The 24323-nt window shown below is 32.2% G+C and overlaps 2 protein-coding genes across 4 annotated transcripts; both read left to right on the top strand.

The window, feature by feature from the left end:
* Positions 1 to 4352: 4352 nt before the first annotated feature.
* On the top strand, positions 4353 to 9769 carry LOC114177180 (serine/threonine-protein kinase SRK2I-like). Of its 3 annotated transcripts, none has more exons than XM_085671701.1 (9): positions 4542 to 4763; positions 5369 to 5443; positions 5768 to 5869; positions 5971 to 6024; positions 6198 to 6290; positions 6890 to 6982; positions 8389 to 8493; positions 8569 to 8667; positions 9112 to 9769. In XM_085671701.1, exons 3-9 carry the CDS (start codon positions 5801 to 5803, stop codon positions 9394 to 9396), a joined length of 798 nt encoding a protein of 265 aa, XP_085527827.1. In that variant the 5' UTR covers positions 4542 to 4763; positions 5369 to 5443; positions 5768 to 5800; the 3' UTR covers positions 9397 to 9769. The 3 variants fall into 3 exon arrangements, with proteins under 3 accessions (XP_085527828.1, XP_085527827.1, XP_027918237.2); XM_028062436.2 differs by having other exon boundaries at positions 4553 to 4997; XM_085671702.1 differs by lacking the exon at positions 8569 to 8667 and having other exon boundaries at positions 4353 to 4763.
* Positions 9770 to 11180: 1411 nt separating this feature from the next.
* Positions 11181 to 15403, top strand: LOC114178495 (putative disease resistance protein At5g66900). Its single transcript, XM_028064432.2, has 5 exons — positions 11181 to 11992; positions 12094 to 12527; positions 13281 to 13669; positions 14153 to 14346; positions 14477 to 15403. The coding sequence occupies exons 1-5, from the start codon at positions 11386 to 11388 to the stop codon at positions 15289 to 15291; spliced, it is 2439 nt and encodes an 812-aa protein (XP_027920233.1). The 5' UTR covers positions 11181 to 11385; the 3' UTR covers positions 15292 to 15403.
* Positions 15404 to 24323: the final 8920 nt, after the last annotated feature.

The following is a 24323-nucleotide window of genomic DNA, read 5'->3' as shown; positions in this document are numbered from 1 at the left end:
ACCAGATTTGAAATCGGTATAAAAAACATTTTTTAACTGACGTAGAAATGTTTCTCTGAACTAGTGTGTGTAAGGAGACCTTGTCCCCCAATTTTTTTTCACACATTACTCATTAAAATACAATAATATACTCTCTGTTATTTTAAAATATGAGTATTCAAAAAATTAATTTTCTTAAAGATAAAACTCAAACAACTATTGAATTTGAAAATATGAAAAAAGATAAATCATGATGTTTTTACTTACTTACTCATTTGCTATTAATTAATAATTTTGTTACTAAGTCTCTAATATCATATTCAAGAAAAAACTAATTTAAAATTTTAACTTCATTATTTTATTGTGATGCTCTAAAGCATCCAAATTTAAAGCATTTATGTGAGAACCCACTGTCTCTCCCCTCTCTATACACTCTCTTCTTCTCCTACTCATATCACAGAACCACACTCCACCATCACTGTCTTCCTCCCTCAAAACCAACTACACAACCTTCTCTCTAAAAGGAGCTCAAATTTTTCCCTTTCTAATCACTCCTCCCTTCTGTTACAGCTACTGGACCTGGAACCAGAAGAAGAACTCATCCTCTAGCTGAGTCATCTTCTCCTCCCGGTAAGTCAAATTCGGTTATCCTCAATTCTCTCCAATTTTGGAATTTCTGGAGTTCAATGCTTACCAAAACCGAATTAGGGTCTTGTACTCACTCTGAGTTTATGATTTTCAGCCCCTTAGGTTGAGGATTTGAGGTGCCCTTGTGATAGAGGCTTGCTTGTGGTGATTTTAAAAAGGTAAGGGAAGCTATCTGTAATTATTCTATTTAAAACCATGAATCATGTTGATAAGTTTGATTGAAGCTCTGAGTGCTAAATTGATGGTTAATAAATTCTGTGTGGATGCTTGATTGAATGTATGCCATGAATACAATGCTCTTGCATGTGGAAACAGTGAGTGACCTGGTATTTTTGCATAGGCGGGTGGCTCTCGCCCAGGCAAAAATGCCAGAAAACCCACCCCTGATCCTGCGCGAAGTCTCGCCTAGGCGAGCTGAGGTCGCTTAAGCGAGAAGACGATCTCGTCTAAGCGAGCCAGCTTAGCCTGAGCGAGAGTTCGCCCAGTTTTTAATTTTTGCCACTGTTAGGGCCTCGTTCAGGCGAGACTAACTCGCCTAAGCGAGATAACCTATCGCCCGGACTAGAGTGTCTAGCTTGAGCGAGAGTCACTGTAGTGGGATGCTCTATTTTCTGTTATAAAGTGTGATATTGTATGGTTTAAGGTAGTTTTATGCAATTAGTATCTCATATGCCTGGAACGTCATTATTAATATGTTGTGTGATGGAATTGGATGAGTATGTATCATGAGGGGTTGTGTTTGGAATGGAATTTCAAGGGAAATTCATGAGAAATTGTTAGTGTGTGTAAGGAAGTGTGGAATCCAAATTGGTTGGTATCCTAAAACTCCAATAATCATTCACGCTCAGATAGAGCAGAATGGATTATGTCGTGAGGAGTAACAGGAGGTCCTAGTCTTTGGTACTTGATCAAGTTCTAGACGCGAAGGGGACTTACCTTGGGAACGGTCGGGTGAAAACTCCTTGTGTCCAGACTCTGCAGAGTTTGGGAACCGTTGTAGGTGCAAGCCACCAAGAGCTCTAATGTCGCTTACACAATCCAGATATCGAGTCTAGAACCATGCATTTGAGTTGTGTGTTATGATTGATAATTATATTGTGAATTGTATCATTTTTCTCTCAATTCAGTTAGCTTACCCTTTCGCTTATTTTGCCTGTCTTTATTTTTCTCCTTTGCAATGATCACCTACGGTTGGTGTGAGCAGAGCCGAGCCTTGATGATGATACCCCTCTGCTGAAAAGGAGTTGACTGTTTGCTTGGGTGCAGTGTTAGTTTTTGGGCCAGATTCTACCAAGTTTGGAGACTTGTAGTTTAGATCTCCTCCCTGTATTACTACTCTTGTTAGAAGGGTTTTTTGTAGTGTTTTTGGATGACTGTACCAGCTTTATATACTTATATGTATATGACTATTATCCCTGCTATCTGCTATGTTTGATCATGATATAATATTTTATTTGATAATGTGAAAAACTATTAAATGGGATGTTATAATTTATCAATCATTATGTCAATATTTCGAAAAAAAAATAAGAAATACATTTTATCTGAAGAGAAATATTCTTTGTATATTGATTTATCAAAACAAAATTATAAAATAAAATGAAAGATAAATTTCTTTCACGTATGATTATTTACATAAAAAAATATTTGAAATTTTAATTTTGATTCAACTAGATAGTTAAATTGTTTGAAATAACAGAGAATATTCTATTATATATATATATATATATATATATTTATTTGTTATATTAGAAATAATCTAAATAAATTTTAAATATATTATTTTGAATATTTTAGTAGTAATAATCTGTCATAAAACCATCAAATATTTTAGTTTTCTAGTTTTCATAAAATTATATCTTTTTATTAAAGTAATATGCATGGGTTTTTGTACCTTAAAATTTTGGTTAAAATTGATAATAATTCTGACAACTTTAAAAACACATCAAAATTTAACTAACGTACAAGTATTAAAATTAATTCATGCAAAAAACTTGTATTTTAAAAAATAATATATAATAAATTTATATCTTTCATAAAAGATATTACTTTTCATAGATAAAAAATCACAAATAAAAATAATCAATTTTCCATGCTTTTCATGAATTTATTATGAAAACTAGCATTTTTTCACCAGTTTTTTTTCCAAAATTTCTCACTAATTATACACTAAGTAAACCAAATTACCATAAACTATGTTAGTTACAAAATTATTTTTAGGACAACAGTTGCCAAACACCGATGAAATACATTTTTTTTTATAAAATTTTAAAAATAAAATAAGACAAATATTATATTTCAGCAAAGATTCCAACTCTAAAAACAAAAGATGATCAAGGAAAATAAAATAAAAATTGATAAGGAAATAATATATTTGTTAACAAAATCTAAATTGTCAACTTTATATAATATATAAAATAAATTTGATCCTCTAACAAGGCTAATGAATAATTTTTAGTCCTGAATTCGATTTAAAAAAGTAAAATAAAACTATAATTTTAAAAATGATTTTAAAAATTATAATCCAATTAATCTAGAAATGATACAAAATACAATATTATTGATATAAAAACTATAAAAAAGTATAGTAATTATATATATATATATATATATATATATATGTATGTATGGTTATAATTGATACAGTCCTTCTAATTTGAAAAGTAGTAGTTTTTTTGGTACTTAAAAATTTTATAGCCACATCATCACAAAAATGTTAACAAGGAAAGGACAGACACTCAATTTCTCCAATTTTTTCAAATAGGAAGACTTAAACTATAAATGCTAACTATAATTTTAGTTACATTTATAAAGACTCCACCTATAATTAATTAATTAGTTGTCTGGGATTTCTTTTGTAACAACACCACGAATTTATGCCTAATATGTGAATAGATAGTTTATCCTAAAATAGGAGGAGATGAACGTGCAGGTGCAGCATTATAAGAAAAGTATTTTTGACTTAATATTGTGATAGAGTCTTGGAAAAAAGAAGGAAGAAAAAGAGAGATTGTTTTTGTTTTTAGTAGTGGTTAAGGGTAGGTGTAGTGAAATAAGTGGTATTGAGTATGTTCCTGGATGAGTTGAATATTGATGCCTTGACCTAACTAAGGTATGAAAATATGGAACAAGAAACCTCCCAACCTGTCTCTCATTACCCGTCAAAACTTTTGTCCCTGCTTACCTATTTCCTTTTTAAGGTGGAATGAATTAGCATAATAATTATTACTCCTTCTTCAATCTTTTCTTGCTTTGCTGTACCAACAACAAAATCACTTTCTCATCATCACCATCATCCCCTTCTATCAATCTCTCCATCTTTCATTCCAGACCAGTTCTTCTACGTTGACCACTTCCCATCCAAATCCCTCTTCTCTATTTCAAGTGTGGGGGACCATCCTCTCACCCAACCCCTCCCACAAAATAAATCTTCATTCATCAACACTTCAATTTTTTTGCTATATTAAATCTTCCTTAGTAGCTAATAATATTTTTCTTTTGCTCATAAAAAATAACATAAATGTTAAAAAAATTACAACTACTATTCATACATCACATATTGTCTTAATCTGATTGCTTATTGACAGCAGACACAACAATTAGTTATGTTGGAATCCGGTGTCAGCAGTTTCTAGTATGTTCTCAGGAAACGTTTTTTATTCACAAAAAAGAACTAAGTACTGTTAAAAACTCAAACCTTGAAATTGTGGTGGGAGATATTTGCGTGTGAGAAAATATCTATGAAGGAAAAGAATAATAATAATAATAATAATCAAGAAAAAGAAGAAGGCGACAACATTGCTTACGCGGCATGGAGAGGAAGGTGCGTCATCTCGGACAGAGGGGGAAACGGCACCGTTTTCTGTGTGGTTGGTTCCACCAATTTGCAGTTGCTTGCTTCCATTCCAACCCAATCCACTAATATTTTTTTTTTTATCTATTCTATTACCTTCTCTTTCCTTTCCCTCACCAACAAACCATCCATCGCACACAAAGTCTTCGCCTCTCTTCTCTTTTCTCTCACTCAACTCAACTCTTCCGCGAATCGACGTTGTCGTTCTGCATCCTACTCCAGACGAAGACGTATTCAGTTCTCTGATGTAAGCGCGGTTCCGGTTCCAGAGCGAGCAAAAAAGGTTCCGTTATTGCCGTTGCTTTTTATATTTTTTTCCCCTTCCGGTTCGTTTTTATAGATGGATCGGGCGGCGTTGACGGTCGGACCGGGCATGGACATGCCGATCATGCACGACAGTGACCGTTACGATCTGGTCCGTGACATCGGGTCCGGAAATTTCGGCGTGGCCAGGCTGATGCAGGATAAACAGACCAAGGAACTCGTTGCCGTCAAGTACATCGAGAGGGGCGATAAGGTTGTCTGAACAACGAATGAATGAGCAAAAAGCGTTTTACTCATCTTTTTTTGTGTGTTTTCGTTGGTGGTGTTCCCTTTGCTGCCCCTGTTTTGGTAAATTTTTTGTTTTCACGCTTTTGGCCGAGGGAGAGAGGGAAAAAACTAATTATCCACATGATCGACTCGCTTTAATTGTTTCTTCGGTTGTTGCTGACGTGTGATGCTATTTTTGTTATGTTCCGTGTTTCCATTTTTGTTTCGGTACTACCTGTTTCTGTTTTTTTTCTTTTTCTTTTAATAAATTCTTTACGCCATTGCTTAGCATTTAGCAAGTAGCTGTTTCTTACTTGAGAAGTGCTGGACTCATTGTTTCTTTATTGTGCCTCACAGATTGATGAAAATGTGAAGAGGGAAATTATTAACCATAGGTCTTTGAGACATCCCAATATTGTTAGGTTTAAAGAGGTAAGTATATTTTTTGAGGTTTTAAGTAACTTTCTGCGACTGTGGTTTTGCTGCAACGTTAAGGTTTTTCGACTGTCCACAACTGCAATTGTAGCCACATCGGCCACAATTTCATGTGACTGCGTTGATGGCTACACTGTTGAGGTTTTTGGAGTGGTATGGGCTGCTATTGTGGTCACATTTATCCACAATTTCCCACAATATGACAAAACTGCGAATGTCTTCTTAAAAATCTTGATATTTATGTATTTTTACTTTGTCCGTTGTTATTGTTCACAGGAGGAACAATCATTTATTTGTAATATTTTATACAATTTCTCACAGGTTATTTTAACACCTACTCATCTGGCGATTGTAATGGAATATGCCTCTGGAGGCGAGCTCTTTGAGAGAATCTGCAATGCTGGGCGTTTTACTGAGGACGAGGTTCTTGTTTATTTTGTTTACTTATTCTTCACTTGATCATTACCAATTTGTACTTCAAGTACGGTGCTTATGTAAGTTTCTAACCCTTTGTTATGATTCAGGCTCGATTCTTCTTTCAGCAACTCATATCCGGAGTTAGTTATTGCCATGCTATGGTAAGTGAACAATTTTCCCTTCTGCACTGTTCAATCTAAATTGTGTTTACACTTGACTGAAATGTAGTATAGGTAATGTATCAATCTTCTGAACATAGTGTCTAATATATAAGTCTGATATATACATAGTGTCTGATATATAAGTCTTCTCTGTAATATGTCTGTTCGTAAAGCAAGTATGTCATCGGGACTTAAAGCTGGAAAACACTTTGCTGGATGGAAGCCCGGCACCTCGTTTGAAGATATGTGATTTTGGGTACTCCAAGGTAAGATTTTCGTTTTCTCACTAGCTTTTCAGTTGTGAGTTCCATGCTGTTTATATTTTACTGGGAGTTGTTAGGTTGAATAATATTTAACTCCAATTACTTTCTGCGCGTGTGGGTGTGTATGTCATTTTTCTTAGTCACTTCTGTTCTTCAGATTTAGACTGTGATGATGAAATGAATGACTCAGATTATTTCAGTAATCTGGGACATTGGAAAAGACACATTTCTACTTGATTGCTGGCGGTGAATTTTAATAAACCAAATTCTTAAGTTAAGCTTGTTGGCCATTCTGGATTCCCATGAGCTAGAGTTTGGATTGTTAAAATTATGAGCCTGTAAGCTTGTCACAACACTAGAGTGTTTCCTGAGGTTCTTGAGAAAACGGATTAGTTGGCCATTGCAGGTTTTTGCTATTGTTTCTTGTTAACTTGTATCTCTGTCTTGTGTTCTAGAGTGAATTGGATTAAAATTCAAGCTATGTTTCGTGAAATTTTGCTGTCATTCTTTTATTTCGTTGTTTCAATTTCCTTCTGACTTGTAAGTCCCTGAACATCATGACTGTCATATCTCATAAATCTGATCAATGGTGTGATATACAGTCTTCAGTGCTACATTCACAACCGAAGTCAACTGTGGGAACTCCTGCATATATTGCTCCAGAAGTATTGCTGAAACAAGAGTATGATGGAAAGGTAGAGCATTTACTTTTTATTTCATGGTATTTCTCTTTTTTGCATAGATCCATTACTGTCACAATCAAATGAGCATTTTGTTGTTAACTTGTCATCTTTTATGAGCTGGGTAATTCTTGTAAAGCAATGATATTGTCTAGTTTTTTCACCCAACCCAATTGTCATTTTGGTCTGCACTCCAAATAAAGGTCGTTCTAGTTTTTTGGTTTATGTTTCTCACCTAATTTGGGACTTTGTGGCACTACCTGAAAATCTTAACTTAGCAAATGAAACGCAGACACTTCAACATTATAGTCATGTAAATGTCAAACACATCTCATATACTTAAAAGTACCTTTATCATTTCCTAGCATTTTGCTAATTGTCACTTTTAAAATTTTTATACATCATAATAATCAGATAAGTTATATTTTTTTATGTCTACAATGACTCATGCTGATATTTAGAATATATCGGTTTACTCTAAATTTAAGATTTGTGTTTGAATTATTTCCTATTATTGCTAAATTTGTTGTATCCTTGCATCTCTTGTCCAATCTGTACTTCGTAGTTTCTTAGTGACAATTTACAGTTCACAGCATTACCCTGTTTGTCTACTATTAAGAGAATAGGATGTAATTTTCATTCATGTCTTTTTGTACTAAGAACTTAATGAACTTTTTATTTCTAAGGCACAAAGTGGAGGGAGGGGATTTTGCCCCCTCATTGTTCCCTCTCCTCTCCTCCCTTCTATTTATCTCCAATTAAAAACGGATTCTATTTTTTGTTTTTTCAGTACAGCAATGAGAAATATAAAGTTCTGAATTAAATTTCAAATCTAGTTGAGATCATTACCACCTAACGTCGCCCTCCCTTATTTCATTTGTACTACTATTTTTTTTTAATAAACATTGAGTTTAAACTTACACAAGTGTAGCTTCACCTTCAAGTTTGGTTTTAGGTGTTTTTCTCTGCAATATCCACATCTTAACAATTGTACTAACTCACCGTCTTCTAATGATTGATCCACCCTGTTAGAGATATGATTTGATTGTGTTAGAGATATGATTTGATAGGGAAATGTGTTACCAAATATTTTCCATTATTAAATGTTGATTTTGTTACTTATTATTGTATCTTCTTCATTATAAATAAGAATACTCATGTGCATACAAAACACAGAATTCATTATATTCCTTCTCGGTTTCATCTTCCTCACAATGGTACCAGAGAAGTTCCCTCCTTCAGGACCTGTTTTGTCTTAATCCTTTCAATGCACCCCTTTCTTTACTTTTCAATATCATTAGAGTAGTGCAAGTATGAAATTGCTTTAAACATCAAAGAATTTGTTTTAACTTTACTAGTTTTCATCTGGAATAGTATCTGAATGGATTGCTTGTGTTATGTTCTCTTGCATTTATAATTAGCTTGCAGATGTCTGGTCATGTGGAGTGACCCTATATGTGATGCTAGTGGGAGCATATCCTTTTGAAGATCCTAATGAACCAAAGGACTTTCGGAAGACAATTCAGGTATATAATATCTTCAGATGTGCGCTCATTTTCTGATTGCTTGAGAGCAACTTGTGATTGCTGTCTGCTTTGCAGAGAATTCTTAGTGTCCAATATGCCATTCCTGACTGTGTTCAAATATCTCAAGAGTGTCGCCACCTTATTTCAAGGATTTTTGTTTTTGACCCAGCAGAGGTATTTTCTATTTCAAACAACTGACCTGCTATTGCAATAAATAAATTGGACAATACACAAACGTAGATAATTTTATTCTTTAGATTAATTGTCACACTATTACGAGTGAGCTCAAACAGTATCACCTGTGTCACTTTGAAAGGATTTTTAGCATTTGAATGTTTTTGACGAAATTGACGGGCATTTTTCTTCTCCTATGAAGTTTTACTCAATTTATTCCAATGTATTACTTTTTTCATTTTGCATTGGTCATGCGATGTTTTACGTCTATCATAATATAGGAATATGTTGTGGGCTATGAAGCATTAAATGTGATCATAGAGAACAGGCAAAATGTTGAATGTGTTTTGACTTAGTTGGTTGTGCTGACTGTAAACAATAGGAATTTATCTTCAATCTAAATCATTTGTTTGAATCTCATGTCTTTGGATATTTACGTGACAGAGAATCACCATGTCTGAAATCTGGAACCATGAATGGTTTCTGAAGAATCTCCCTGCGGACCTAATGGATGAGAGGATAATGAGTAATCAATTTGAAGAGCCAGACCAACCCATGCAGAGCGTTGATACGATCATGCAGATAATTTCAGAAGCTACGGTACCAGCAGCTGGGACCTATACTTTTGACCAGTTAATGGGGGAGCAAATTTATGACTTAGAATCTGAATCTGATGCTGAATCTGAGCTTGATATAGATAGCAGTGGGGAGATAGTGTATGCCATATAGTTTGATCTTGGCTTGGCTTGAAAGACAACATATTAAATGGAGAGCATCTGAATATTGTGGTTGGCATTTTCAGCGTCAAGAAAAGAAGTATGTGATGGCCGCATTTTCTGTAGATTAGCCTGGACAATACAAACTCCATGATAATATTTATGTATTCAGTGTCGGTCGCTGAGGGAAGAAATGATTGTTACCCTTTCCTCGCTTCCAGGGAAATGCTTGCTTTTATATACATATTATTTACATATTAGCCTTTACGTTGTTTCCCAGCTAGTTAAATTGGCTGATGGGTGAATATGATGTTTCATGCCCTTATGTACACACTCCATTCCATGTAAAAACAGTTCTTTTTCAGTAGCATATTTCTCGTTTACTACTTTGTGTACTTCAGTACAACTCTGCAATTAAATACTGGTAAAAAGAAGAGTTACATGTGGTAGATTAAAAGGTGCCTTGATACAGAATAAGGTATCAGACAACACGGAATGTGTTTTTTTTTTCCTGTTACCAATTCTATTTGTTTTGGAACAAGTTTTTCGAAATGTATTCTGAAATACAAGAAGTCTGTTTTGAAGAATATATTTTATAACAAATGAGGTGATCTAAGTGTTTGTTGGAGGAAACATCTTCCAAGATAAATGTAGGGGTGTAGTATTTGAAAATATACTATTCCATTTAGTATTTGAAAAAGTTGAATAATTTAATATTTTAAGTATATATGATAAATTAAATAATAATTATATTACTATTATTTTCATTTTAATTATTTAAATGAAATGGTTCTTTAAATGAAAGAAAAATTAATAATAATTGGTAAAGATAAATTTTTTATATTATCAAATAAATGAAAGGTTTATATTATTAAATACTGAAATTGAGTATTAAAGATTTTTGTGTAAAAAAAAAATAATAAATAAAATTATTAAAAAAGAATAAAAATATTAAATTTGAGATACAAAAAATAATGAACATAATTACATAAAAGTTATAATAAGATTAAAAATATATTAAAGATTTGAATAAATTTTATGATAAACTAAACAATTAGAAAAAATAAAAAATAAAAAGTGTGTAGTAATATATATATATATATATATATATATATATATATATATAATTAATTAATTAATTATGAATATTTTAATAATTTAGATGAGAATATAGTAAGTATGAGAATGGAGACGAAATGATATCTAATTAAAAAGGTCAAAGATTTTCATATCTATATTTATGTCCGGAGATTCTTATCAAAACATAGACAAATTCAGATAATACTTACATAACGTATTTATTTATTATCCCTAATTTTGACACTTAAAGATAATTATAAATGAAAATATAATAATAAATAATTTGACTCATATACCTCGTTAATAATGATTATATATAAAATTTGCATGAGTCCCTGTTTGTGGGCTTATTATGGTTAGTAGGCTTATATTGTTTTAAAGTTTTCTAATTTACTTAATTATACTTAATCTTCGCCCGTGTTGAATGTAGGTGCCTCTTCCTCGGCTTATTAGTGCAATATGACCAATCTTAATAATAAAACATGGTATTCAAATGATAAAAATAAAAATAAATAAAAATTTAAAATAAAATAATAAAATAGATCGTTGTTGGTTATTTGTAAAGACTAGTATTTTCACTAGTATTTAAACATGGTATGAATATACCATAAGTATACTACAGCGTGACAGAATTCACTCTGGCTTCGTATATTCACAGATGTAAAAATAATTTTGCTACTGTATCTTAAGGTGGGATGAAAATAAAAGATGTAAACGAGTGATGAGGCAAAGAATGACCGAGAAAAATGGAGTCAACAAAAGTAGAGCAGTTTGTCGGGGTGAGGTACTTGGAGAGGAAGTTAACGCGGGAAGAAATTTCTCGGAAGTTTAAAGTAGATCCTATGCAATGTGGATAACGCGTGTGCATAACTTGTTTGGTTAACTAGGGTGGGTTTGTGTGTTTTTTGGAGCGATTCATGTTATGGGAATGGAAACGTTCACAGGAGCTGTTGCCGGGGCTGTGATTCAAGAAGGGCCGAAGCAGGTTGCAAGATTGGTCAAGAAGGGTTTGAACTTCAGAGAGTCACGCAGAAACCTGGGATCCACTGTGCATCATGCGATTCCCGTGGCCCAAGAAATTGAACGCCTTGACCAGGAACTGGGACGCTCAGAGGCAGAAAGAGCTCCTCTCTTGGAAGTTCTGCAAGAGGGAGAAAAACTTTTCAACGCACGCTCCAATGTACCCTGGTGGCTGTGTTGTTGCTTGCCCTTTTTCCAGACCCAACTTGAAGAAGCGTTGGAGGGAGTGACCAGGTCCAACGTTAATCTGTTGCCTCTGGTGGCAAGGGATACCCAAGAAATCCTTTTGTTGTCGAGGAATAGTGTTCGTGGGAAAGGGTTGAAGAGGTGGTTGAAGCCTCCTCCTAAACCGGATCTAATTGTTGGATTAGATAACCCTTTGTCCCATTTTAACAAGTTGAAGAAGCAGTTGCTACAAACGGGTAATTCGGTACTTGTGTTATCTGGTCTTGCTGGTTATGGAAAGACAACATTGGCTACACTCCTATGTTGGGATGACCATGTTAGAGGTAAGAATTGAATCTTTCCACTTCTACATATCAGCACACTTATTATTCCTTTGATGATTATGCGATCGTTAGTTAATCTGTTATGTTTTTGTTCGGAGCAGGTAAATTTGGGGAAAATATCTTGTTTATCACTGTGTCCAAAACTTGTAGTTTGAAGACAATTGTGCAATCACTGTTTCTTCAACACTACGGGTTAGTTGTGCCTGACCTTGACCTTGGTAATGATAGATGTGCCATTTCACACTTGAAAATTTTGGCGGAGGAGATTATGAAAAGTCCCATGTTGTTGGTCCTTGACGATGTTTGGCCTAACTCAGAATCCCTCATCGAGGCATTCAAGGTTCACGGGTTGTCAGATTATAAAATTTTAGTGACTTCTCGATTTAATGTTCAAGGATTTGAACCTGCATGCCGCATGGAGCCTCTTTCCTTTGAAGACTCGGTAACCCTTTTGCATCACTTAGCTCTCCCAAATGACGGAAGATCATCATCCCTTTCTGATGATTATGAAGAGAAAGTTGATTTGATTCCACAGGTTCTTCCTCCTACATTTTCATATGCACACTTAGAAATTATTATTTCTTTTGTCCTTCAGTTTTACACTCTATCACAAAAACAAATTTAATCCCCCCAAGACAAAATGTAAAGTTAACCCTTAATTTGATTAACAAATTTATCTACTCCACTAGTAAACTCGGGTTTCAAGTTAGTCCTGCAATGATTAAGTCTATCATATATACATTTAACTGCAGTCTATTTTCTTGATGTCGACTTTGTAATCTAGCTACCTGTAATGCTGCATAAACTTGGAAAAGATTTAACCATTTATCAAAAATTGTTCTTACGAGTGAAGTGAAGGTTCCAGCATCCACGTTAAACTACTAAAAGCTTTAAAGACAATGTTTAGGTTCTATTTAACGTACACTATATATGCTAACAAAATCAATATCAGCTTTGTAATCAGTACCAACTTTTGCAGCTATTTTCTTGCACTGAATTGAATTGTAACATGGAATCATTATTCACCAAATTTAGATTGGTAAAAGAAAAGGAGTTTATCTCCAATTTTTTAAAATATCATAGGATAGAATGACATACGATAAAAGGAAAAGAATCAAAACTTATTGTTTAATTCTTTCTATATCATTATGTCTACTTAACAAAAATAGAGTAAGAACTCATACCATCATAAAATACTGACTGATGATACTGTAATTTTATTCTATTGCCCTGTATACAACATTGCATTCTTCTGCTGTTAAGTTTACCTGCTTGTACTGAAATTCAGATAGCAAAAGCCTGTTACGGTTCACCACTTGCTCTTGAACTGGTTGGTGGATCTCTCAGGAAAGAGCGTCTGAATGTGTGGAGACAGAAGAAGAAGAAATTGTCCAAGGGTCACCCTATTGTTGAGTCTCATACTGAAATGCTCGCCATTTTCAAAAAATATTTGGATGATGGATTGGAAGATAAGCCTATCATCAAAGAGTGCTTCATGGACTTAAGCTTATTTCCTGAAGACCAAAAAATACCCGTTTCTGCTCTCATTGACATTTGGACAGAACAGCAACACAAACTTGGTGGTGATTTGGAGCAAAGACAAAATCTGAAGGAAGCAGATGCAGTCAACATTGTCTACGACTTAACCGACCGCCATTTGGCTAACCTTGTCGTGAGGTATAAATGTGTCATAAAAATCAGAGTACACTTTCGTTGTTGGGTTTTTAGTAATCAGTATATTTTTACGGTAGAAATCATAATTCGTTACAGATAAAATAAGGTAAAATAAACTGTGTAATAAAAGTGTTTTACACCATCATTCAATTACAAATCAAATCACTGAAGAGTTTCGTACTCATATTCAATCACGATAAGTCTAAACTTTCTTAAAAGTTATACCAGGATTATCCACATTATAAAATTTCTCACCTGCGTGCTAATTAAACTCATACATTAAAACGTAAATAGTATATACATTATAGAGTGGAAGACCTTTACAGTATTATTTAATTAGAAACTGTAAAACTTATAATGGTTGTTTTAGTCATGATAGTAAGAAGTTTTATTCTACACTGACACATTATTTTATTTCCAACAAATGTATAGAATAGTTTATGGCTATGCTTCTCTTTTGGCATCTAACTTTTTCTCATGTATCAGGAATGTTGGAATTGACATAGATGATTACTGCAACCACCGTTTCTTATTGCAGCATGATCTTATTAAAGAGGTGGTTGAAGCCAGTCAAGAACCATATACACAAAGGAAAAGGTTGATGTTTGACATGAATGAAAATAATTGGTCTCAACAGAGGCAACAAAATACGGTTGCGACCACATTGTCTATATCAACCAGTAAGTCAATCTCCTTCAAAATGCAAACACCCTTGCCATGTTATATACAAACACATACATAATGCTGGCAACAAAATATGGGTTTTAAACCGTTTTTACACATGACACCAAATGAAAAATGTTTTTGCAGGCAAAATGTCGAGTACAGAACGTTTGGACAATATTGTAAAGGTTGAAGTAGTTCAGGTTCTGGTCTTAAATCTTCGTACAAAGGAGTACACCTTACCAGAGTTTATAAGAAAAATGAATGAACTAAAAGTTCTCATAATCACCAATTATTTTGATTTAAACTGTTCGCTAATCAATTTTGAGCTAGTTGGTTCTCTATCCAGCCTAAGAAGAATCAGATTGGAACGAGTTTCAGTTACTACCTTCGGCAAATGGTACAATCTGCGAAGATTGTCTCTTTATCACTGTAACACTAGAGAGGCTTTTGAAAGCGACAGCATTCCAATTTCTGAGGCACTGCCAAATCTTGTGGAATTGTGTATTGATTATTGCAAAGATTTAGTGACACTACCCACCGGATTGTGTGATATTACTCGGATCAAGAAGCTTAGTATCACGAAATGCATGAATTTTATTGCTTTGCCTAACGACATTGGAAACCTGGAGAACTTGAAGACACTAAGACTTAGTTCCTGTGCTGTGTTTGAAGAGATACCAGCTTCAATTGGGAAGCTTTTTCAGCTGCGTTTTCTTGATATCTCGGGCTGCGTAAGTCTTCAGAATTTACCCGAAGAAATTGGAGACTTGCAGAATCTGGAAAGGCTTCACATGGTTGGTTGTCCATGCAAAATACCTTCCTCAGTGAGTGGTCTTGAGAATTTAAAGAATGTAAGATGTGACGAAGAGACTGCTATACCTTGGAAAGAAGTTTACAAGCCTAACCTTCCCAGTCTAAAAATAGAGGAGGCTTACGATCATAGCTTGTTCTTATTTTGATATATGATGTGATAATGTGTTTGTTGTTGGTCTTGTACTTTCTATAATGAAATTCATTCATATGTTCATCTGGAATATGCTTGAGATGGGAAAAGCATTGTCTTCTTGTTCACACGTGAGTAATTAACTTTAAACGTTGGCCTTTTTGACAGTCAACGATAGTTTCATTTGTTACTTTACGGCTTCAAACAGACAAAGTAAAAGGAATGGTAACGATGCTTAGAAAGAAATGTTGTTTTCTTGTCGACTTCCACAAATATTTTATGTGAATTTTAATATATTATAATAATAAATTTAAAATGCACAATTGTTTAGACTCTTTCAATTTAATGGTTTATACTTATATATATATATATATATATATATATATATATATATATATATAAAGGGATTCTTGGTATTTATATTTATTTTTCAATTTTACTTTTTAAATTAATATTTTTAATTAAAATAATTTTTTTATCATGATTGTTTTTTTAAATTTTTTTTTCTTTGATTTAACTTTTTATTTTAAATTTGAACAATTTTTAATTATAAAAGTATCTTCAAATAAATAAAAATTATTTTAATTTTCTAATAATAATTTTATTATTTTTTATTATCATAAAAAAAATTTAAAAGCACATGGACGTATTAGTTAACATAATTCAAATATATTATTAATGGCTTTTTTATTTGCTATACGTTCTCCTTATCTTTGCCAAATAAAATAGGCTATATATAATAAATGTCAAATTCTGCATTTATTTCAGATTCTCGGAGGAACTGAAATGTGTCAAATCCGTTTTGAATTTAAATTTCTATGTATATAATACTAATAGTAAAATATAATAATAATAATAATAATAATAATAATAATAGTAATAATAATAATAATAATATTAATATATTATGTTTCTATACATGATTAAAAGTAACTGTAAAAAAATTATTGCGCACGAAGATAACGCGATCAACAGTTATAAACTAAATATAGAAAATTATAAATGATTTTTTTAATGTTTTGGAATTGGATTAGATACATTTAAATATAACTTATTTACAATTTATATTATTACATAATTTTTTTTATCTATACTATTATATAAAAAAATATTTATATTATTATATATAAAAAAATCTTTAATAAATATTTCTCAAAATTGATATTTTATATTTGTTCGTCTTTTAAATAAATATTTTTTAAAATAAAAATAATAATGTATAGTAAAATTAAAAAAAAGTATTTATATTTATTTTTATAATTATAATAATATTATTTTTATTATGATAAAGTAAAGATATGGATATAATGTGTTTTCATTAGCTATAAATAATTTTGATGTTATTCCTCAATTATAATAATAGTTTTATTTTTATAATGCGCTTAACAGACTAACGTAATGTTCTAATGAGGATTTTGTACTGATGAAGCAAATTTGAAGGAGCGGATTTTGGTATGTGAGCGCATTCGTTTTAGATGATGTGAAGGGATATGCGAGAGGCAATTTGGGAGATGGATGGATTAATCCATCCCCTCAAAAGTGCGAGGATACTGTATATGTTTTGTATAAATTACAAAACTACCCTTCTCTCGTTTCCTTCCCCCATTCCTTTTTTTTTTCAAAGCTCATTTCAAAATGGAAGTTGGGAATGTGAATGTAGTGTGCTTGTGACTCGCAATAGTGTGCTTGTGAATGTGATCCGATGGTGTTTTGAGAGGTGAGTTATGGGGTGTGTGTGTGTGTATGTGTGCGTGTGCGTGTGCGCGTGCATGATAATATTATTATTATTATTATTAATATACCGAAAAGGTCAGGGACTATGAAAAAAAGTATGGCAAACAACATGACACACAAGATGCAGGTAAAAAATGAAAGTATGATTTTTATGCTCTAATCCATTAAAATGAACACAAAGGAAAATAATAAATCCACGCTTCACAGTCCGTATGAATAGTAGAAGGAGGTTCAGAAGCAAGGACAATAATATTTGAATACACTGCCATATAAGAAAAGTATGTTTGGAGGTTAGATTGTGAGTGAAAAATTAAGAGATGAGGGAACTAGAGAGAGAATGAGAAAATCGAATTTGTTTTAGTGATGAATTGAGGAACATCATTGCAAATCAACTCATGCAGAGATATTTATACACAAGAGAGTGTACTTCTTAACTTTAATCAAATTTCAAGCTAACAATAACTTCCTAAGTTCATATCTATGTTTCCAGCAATATATTTGCAATTATCATTGTTGAACCCGCTACATTTGGCAATGACATTGTTTATAAATAGTCTGAGTCTTAGTATACCAGCAAAGGGATGCTTTTTGCTGACGGTTCGAGGTCTGATTTTTTTCAGGTTGGGCACAAATGCAGCTTACTAAAATAGTTCATTCCAAGGATGAAAATCACAATTGTGATGACTATAAAATATATTAAGACATGTACTTTTAACTCTAACTCAATTTTATACAATTGATTTATAAGGTAAGATTTACACTCATTTATATATATTATGAAATATTTTATCTTTAGTCAATATGAGATCTCGAACACACTCCTCTCATGCCGAGACATATATCGTGCATGAACATTAATGGGTGATTTGGTAGCAAATGATTTTGTAAGAAATGATTATGTGAGATTTTGTGTCTCTTTGTTCATCTGACATTATCAATATATATAAGAATGTAAAAGGAAGGTTAAGACTTTGATTGAGGGATCCTTATGATTCTGTATCTATGATAGGAGATCCTTATAATTATGCAAATCCCTATAATTGCGACTCCTATTAAGATGTGATTGATTTCTAATAAGTAGTGACAAAGGATTATTCAATGGGGCCACTTTCTTGCGAACAAAGTTCAAAGAGAAGATTTTGGATCCAACAAGACTCAGAGACCATGTTAGATACTCCTCTATATTCTGCTTCAGTACTGGATCGAGACAAGGTTGGTTGATGCTTTAGAGGACCATGAGATGAGGTTGTCTCCAAAAAATACACAATATCCAAAGGTGGATAGTCTAGTATGTGGGAGTCCACCCCCGTTGCCATATGAGTAAGACAGAAGACCAGAGAGTGAAGATTTGTGAAGATATAGACCAAGATCAAGGGTGCCTTGAATGTAGCGCACAATTCTTTTAAGAGTAGCATGTGTTCATCTTTTGGTGCATGCATATGTAGATAAACTTGTTGTACAACATATGATATATCCAATCTTGTGAAAGTGAGATATTGTAAGGCTCATGCTAAACTTTGATAATGTGTGGGATTTGGGTAGGGAGATCCCCAAGATGCACTTAGTCTAGGTTCAGTGTCCATCGGTGTTGTGGATGGATTACAAGAGCTCATGCTGGCTCATTCAATGATGTCTTCTGCATATTTATGATTATGTAAATTTCTTATGATTTTGTACCTATGATAGGGGATCTTTATGATTATGTAAATTCCTACATATGTGGCTCGTATTATTATGTGATTGATTTCCAATAACGATTGACAATGGTATTATTCTGTAATTAATGGTTGACGTTTTGTAAGAAATGAATATGTGCAATTTTGTGCACCTTGGTTCATATGACATTTTCAATATATACATGAAAAGAGGAGGAGGTCTAAAGCTATAAGGGGATCCTTATGATTTTGTAGTTATGATAGGGGATCCTTATGATTATGTAAATCCCTATAATTTTTGGCTTACATTAATAGTTGATTGATTGTTGATAAAGGATTATTGTATAAGTAATGTTTAAGTTTCCTAACACCAAGAACAATCATAGTTGTTTTGTCCAACCTTTGCATGGCTTTATGCGGCATAAAAGCATTGGATTGTGTGGTACTATCCTAGAAGGTATCCTCTCCGAACAAAATACTATCTTATTTCTGCAACTTAAAGCAAACTTGATATTTCTCAACAATTGCAAATGCTCAATTCCTTCTTTTTTCAAATTATCATCATACGAGCATAATTAAAGTAAATCATAGACATATTTTGCTTCCAAATGACCCATTTTAGCAACCATTTTCAAGTCTCGGTGGCTTTCTCAATATTTCCCTCATACCTAATTACTTCTACCAACCCCTCCTTAAATAATGCTTCAATATTTCCATCTTCCTTGCACATTTTCGTAAAATTTCCAAACAATGATGGAGGTGTAAGTAACCATACCACTAATGAAATTTTTTCTAAAGAAACTTTTTGCCACATGGACATATCTTGTGAAGCATGAAAAAATTCTTTACAACATATTTTCATGTTGTAATAGTCAATGTAAGATTCTGATGTTACCTTTGTAACTATATTGATCAATAAATCTGAAGTAAGTGATTTTATTGGAATCACATCTTGTTCATTTTTTTCCTCTTATTATATCTTGAAATTGATTTTTCCATTAAAATAAAGGAGTAATACAACCTATTCTGCAACAACAAAAAATTTATTTAAAGTATGAAGTCATTAAGAAAAATGATAAGATGTCATAATATAAAATGTATAGAAGAGTATGAAAAACATTCAATATTGTATGTTTGTTGGGTTTACAAAAAAGAAAGAACAACATGCATATCTTAAAACACATTTCTTAACAAGCTTCAAGAGTACCTTTTTCACTAGCCACCACAACACTACAAAAACGATCCTTATCTTCTTCCGCCACTCCTCCGGTCTCCCTTTTTCTGCTTTTGTTGGTTATAAGTTGGTCTCATTCTTAGAGTTAGAACATCTCTTTGTCTCAATGTATTTTAAAGGAAGGAGAAAGGAAAAATGAGATTGACCATTTTATATTTAATTCTAAGTTCATTTGACACTACTACGTAGCAATTTAAATATTGATTTAAGGGCTTTTGGGTCCCACTCGGATGAAGTTAAAAAAGGCTAGAAATGTAATTTTTGGAGGTAGCATTTGTGGTTTGGACGTGAGCATAGGTGGTCTAGGCTTTGATGTTATTGAGATTTGGTCACATTGATAATAACATATGCTTTGTTAATTCGTGTATGGGAAGTGTGAAGCTGAAATAAGTCTTGAATATCAATCAACAACATAGGAAAATGGAATAGCAGAAAATTGTATATCTGGTTTATGTAATTGTGTTGAGTTTCCGATTTTGAATTGTGTTCTTTTATTTTGTTCAACCTTCAGGGTTCTACGTTCTAACCCTATCCAATAGCTGCTAAGTTATTCGCTTCATTGCTAACATAACTTTCCTACATTTTGATTACAAATGTATTGAAAGATTTTTCTAATGTACAAATTAAAACCTACAAATTATGTACAGTTTTCATAGTTAGTGTGTTATCATTATCTTAGATGTAAAGACTCGCTTGACAAACAAGAATGTTCCTCCATGGCACAAAGATCTATGTGGGTGAGTTGAGTATATTTTTATAAATAGATAAATAGATCTAGCTTGTGATGTGTTTCTATGTTGAGTATGTTACTCTTTCTTCCAGTTATCATTAATCTCTTCTTAACAATATTTACTTATTATTAATTTTTCGATTTACTTTGTTTTGGGCAGTTTCAGTTTGTTATTTATGTATACTTTTTTAGTTTAGGGTAGCGAATAAATTTAATTACCAAATTGACTGCAATGGATGATGTGTTTGAGAAACATTTCTAAGTTATTCTTTTATATTTTCGATTTTAAAATGTAAATATGACCTACTTAATACTTAATATAGGCTTTTGTTTCTTTTTTCTCTTTTTCTCGTTTGCAGTGAGCATTCCTTGTCCCTTTTAGAGAATATGCGGAAAGAATTTGACCTACTTACTTGTCTTTTGATATAAAGATCTTCTTACAATGAGGCTGATGTTAGTGACCCAAGGACAAGGAATATCATGTAACACATTGTTTTTGGTTCCAATAATAAATGTATCTGTCAAAGTATCATGTAAATACAAATAACATTCAAGTGTCCATGCAAAGGAAGAAACAATAGAAGAAGAGACGCTTGCACAAGATTGTCTACAGAATGGGGAGAATCAAGTCAGACAAAATGAAAATGATTGCAGCTCATATTTTTGTGGCACTAAAGCTATAAGTCAACTCATATGAAGTTACAAGTGAACTCTAATAATTTAATTTTCACATAAGGGTTTGAAGGATTACGATGGTTGGTAGTTAGGGTTTGAAGGACCTTTTTCCATCTCTAAAGTGACATAGATTAAACTTTTGATGTTATTGACAGCAAAGTGCAAGATGGAATTTGGGTTGGTCAGCACCAATGTAGAGAAAGAGGAGGGATGCGCTGTCTTGTGAGGGTAAGTAGGATTTTCGGAGGATAAAAAATTGGAAGTTAATATCATGTAAGAAATGATTATGTGCGATTTCGGGCTTTTTTGTTTATTTGACCTTATAATACATTCATGAAGGTTTAATTATATCTTTGGTCCCCATTTTGGAGTCAAAATCTCAAGATGGTATCCAAATTTTTAAAAGTCTCAAATTGGTCCCCTTTTTTATTAAAACGTCTCACGTTTGCCCTTTCCGTTAAGTCAAGGTTGACGCCGTTAGAGGGAGTGCCACGTGTCAGTTCCTCGATTTTTTGAATTTTTTTATTATTTTATTTTATTTTTAATTTTTTTTTGAATTTTTTTAAAAAAATCAAAAAATTGCCACGTGTCAAGCTGTCATCGTGCCACGTGGCAGTGACGGAGTGATGTGGCAGTGACAGTGACACGTGTCAGTATTACACCAAGTGTCATTTCCTTAGTCTCAATTTGGTCCCTTTATTTTAATTTGTCTCAATTTAGTCCCAATTTTTTTAAAAATTAGCAATTTTGTCCCTCTTCAGATAGAAACAAAAATTAATTTTATATAAATATTATACAAATATTTTTATTAAATTTGATATTTTTATTCAAATTAATATTTTTATTATAAATTAAACTTAGGTCACACTTACATAATCTCCATTTAATAAATTTCTCTAAAAACAAAACCATCAATTGATATTTAGCCTACAATGTTGACTGCTTCAACTTACTTTTATAATATTTTAACACTGTTCTTTTAAATTTAAATTAGAACTATAGTATAAGCATTACATACAACTTATTTGTATATATACAACTAAAATTTGCAATAAACAAATATTTCTCTTTATTATTGATTTACAACAAACAATATAAATTGTCATATAAATTTTTTCGAATAGTTGTCATTTTTTAAATATTAAAATTAAATTTGTAGATTGAAATAGATGGTGATTAAATGGACCAAGTCTTCTTCTTAGCAAGGGTTTCTTCAATTTGAATCAATACATTACTTGTTAAATTTCTAAGTCTTCTAATCCCAAAAGATAGGTTAGAAAATTAAGCACCTCAATCACACCAATACACTTAGTTGTGGAAAAGCTGCCTTCATCGTAGTAATTTTCCATACTTGGGTTGGCTCAGTTGACTGATCCATTAGCTAAAGTTATAAACCAAATATATAAATAAATTCCACCATCATGCATTATATACCTAAGGAGCTAAGGTACCCATTATTCACCTTTTAAAGTTCAATTTCTAATTTAGTAACAACTTTTAAACCATTTTAAATAAAGTTCAATGTAAAATATTAATTAAATAAACTTAATTTGGTTAAAAATATTTACTTGAAATATCAATTTTGATGGATATATTTGTGTACATTTATATAAAAATTAAATTTGATTTCAATTTGGAGAGGGACAAAATTGCTAATTTTTACAAAAATCGGGACTAAATTGAAACAAATTAAAATAAAGGGACCAAATTGAGACTATGGAAATGACACCTGGCGTAATACTGACATGTGTCACTGTCACTGCCACATCACTCTGTCACAGCCACGTGGCACGATGATAGCTTGACACGTGGCAATTTTTTTTGATTTTTTAAAAAAAATCAATAAAATAAAATAAAAAAATTCAAAAAATTGAGGAACTGACACGTGACACTCCCTCTAACGGCGTCAACCTTGACTTAACGGAAAGGGTAAACGTGAGACGTTTTAACAAAAAAGGGGACCAACTTGAGACTTTTAAAAATTTGGGTACCATTTTGAGATTTTGACTCCAAAATGGGGACCAAAGGCATAATTAAACCCATTCATGAATATAAAAAAAGGTCTAAGATTATGATATGGAGATCCTTATGATCATGTAGATATGATAGGGGATCCTTATGATTATGTAAATTCCTATAATTATGACTCTTATTAATGTGATTGATTTCTAATAATAATTGACAAAAGGGATTATTCTGTAATTAAAGCTTACGTGTCTATCAGAGATGATAGATTTAATAAACAATAAATCCAATAAATTTTGCTAACATAAGCTTTGGATGCCTAATACTACAAAATCGGTTTGTAGGATGGTTTGATAATGGACTACATGATAGCCTCAACTAATAATAAATTTTGCTAAAATATGTTGGTTCTGATATGATAAGGTTTGTACACATTTATATATTATGATATATTGTGAAATTGTGTTACTTTTAGTCAATATAAGATCTTTAACAAAATATATCATTAATGTTAATATATAAATAGAAAAATAGAAAATTAAATATTATTTAAAATATCTGATTATGAATTTTTTTTTGTATTTGTCACTCAAATGTTCTCTTCTCTTTCTGAGAAGAAGAAAAAAAAGAAAAGATTAGGGGTGGCAAAACAAGCTGGCCCAACGGACTAGTCCGTCAGCCCGTGTTAAAAGGAATGAGTTGGGTTGAAGATTTCAACCTGCCAACCTGTTTTGGCATGTCCCGTCTCGCCCGTCAACTTGACGGGCCAAAGTACAGGCCAGCCCATCCTGGCTCATTGACCTGTTTTAAAAAAAATAAAATAAAATAAAAGTAATTAAAAAGATTAATTTTTTATATTATATTTTTTAAATGTGTAAATATATAATAATATTATAATTTAAATCATTAACACCTACAAATTAAGTTTCAATTATTAGTTATAATTTAATAATTTAATTTGTAAATTTAATAATAAAAACATTAACTAATCAATTAAAAATTTGAAAAATATTTTATTTGATTAAATATGCCTTTAATAATAATTGATATGTTAA

The sequence above is a fragment of the Vigna unguiculata genome, chromosome 3 (genome assembly GCF_037176805.1).
Source record: "Vigna unguiculata cultivar grain cowpea cultivar isolate G323 ecotype 2 chromosome 3, ASM3717680v1, whole genome shotgun sequence".
NCBI classification, from domain to species: domain Eukaryota; kingdom Viridiplantae; phylum Streptophyta; class Magnoliopsida; order Fabales; family Fabaceae; genus Vigna; species Vigna unguiculata.
This window is presented reverse-complemented; position numbering and strand designations above follow the sequence as displayed.

Coding starts and splice junctions, on each gene's coding strand:
- LOC114177180 (XM_085671702.1), top strand. CDS start 4,368: ATGAAGGAAAAGAATAATAATAATAATAATAATCAAGAAAAAGAAGAA. Junction 6,025..6,197: donor TTAGTTATTGCCATGCTATG/GTAAGTGAACAA, acceptor CTGTTCGTAAAG/CAAGTATGTCATCGGGACTT. Junction 8,494..9,111: donor ACTTTCGGAAGACAATTCAG/GTATATAATATC, acceptor TTTACGTGACAG/AGAATCACCATGTCTGAAAT.
- LOC114178495 (XM_028064432.2), top strand. CDS start 11,386: ATGGGAATGGAAACGTTCACAGGAGCTGTTGCCGGGGCTGTGATTCAA. Junction 13,670..14,152: donor TTGGCTAACCTTGTCGTGAG/GTATAAATGTGT, acceptor CTCATGTATCAG/GAATGTTGGAATTGACATAG. Junction 14,347..14,476: donor CACATTGTCTATATCAACCA/GTAAGTCAATCT, acceptor ATGTTTTTGCAG/GCAAAATGTCGAGTACAGAA.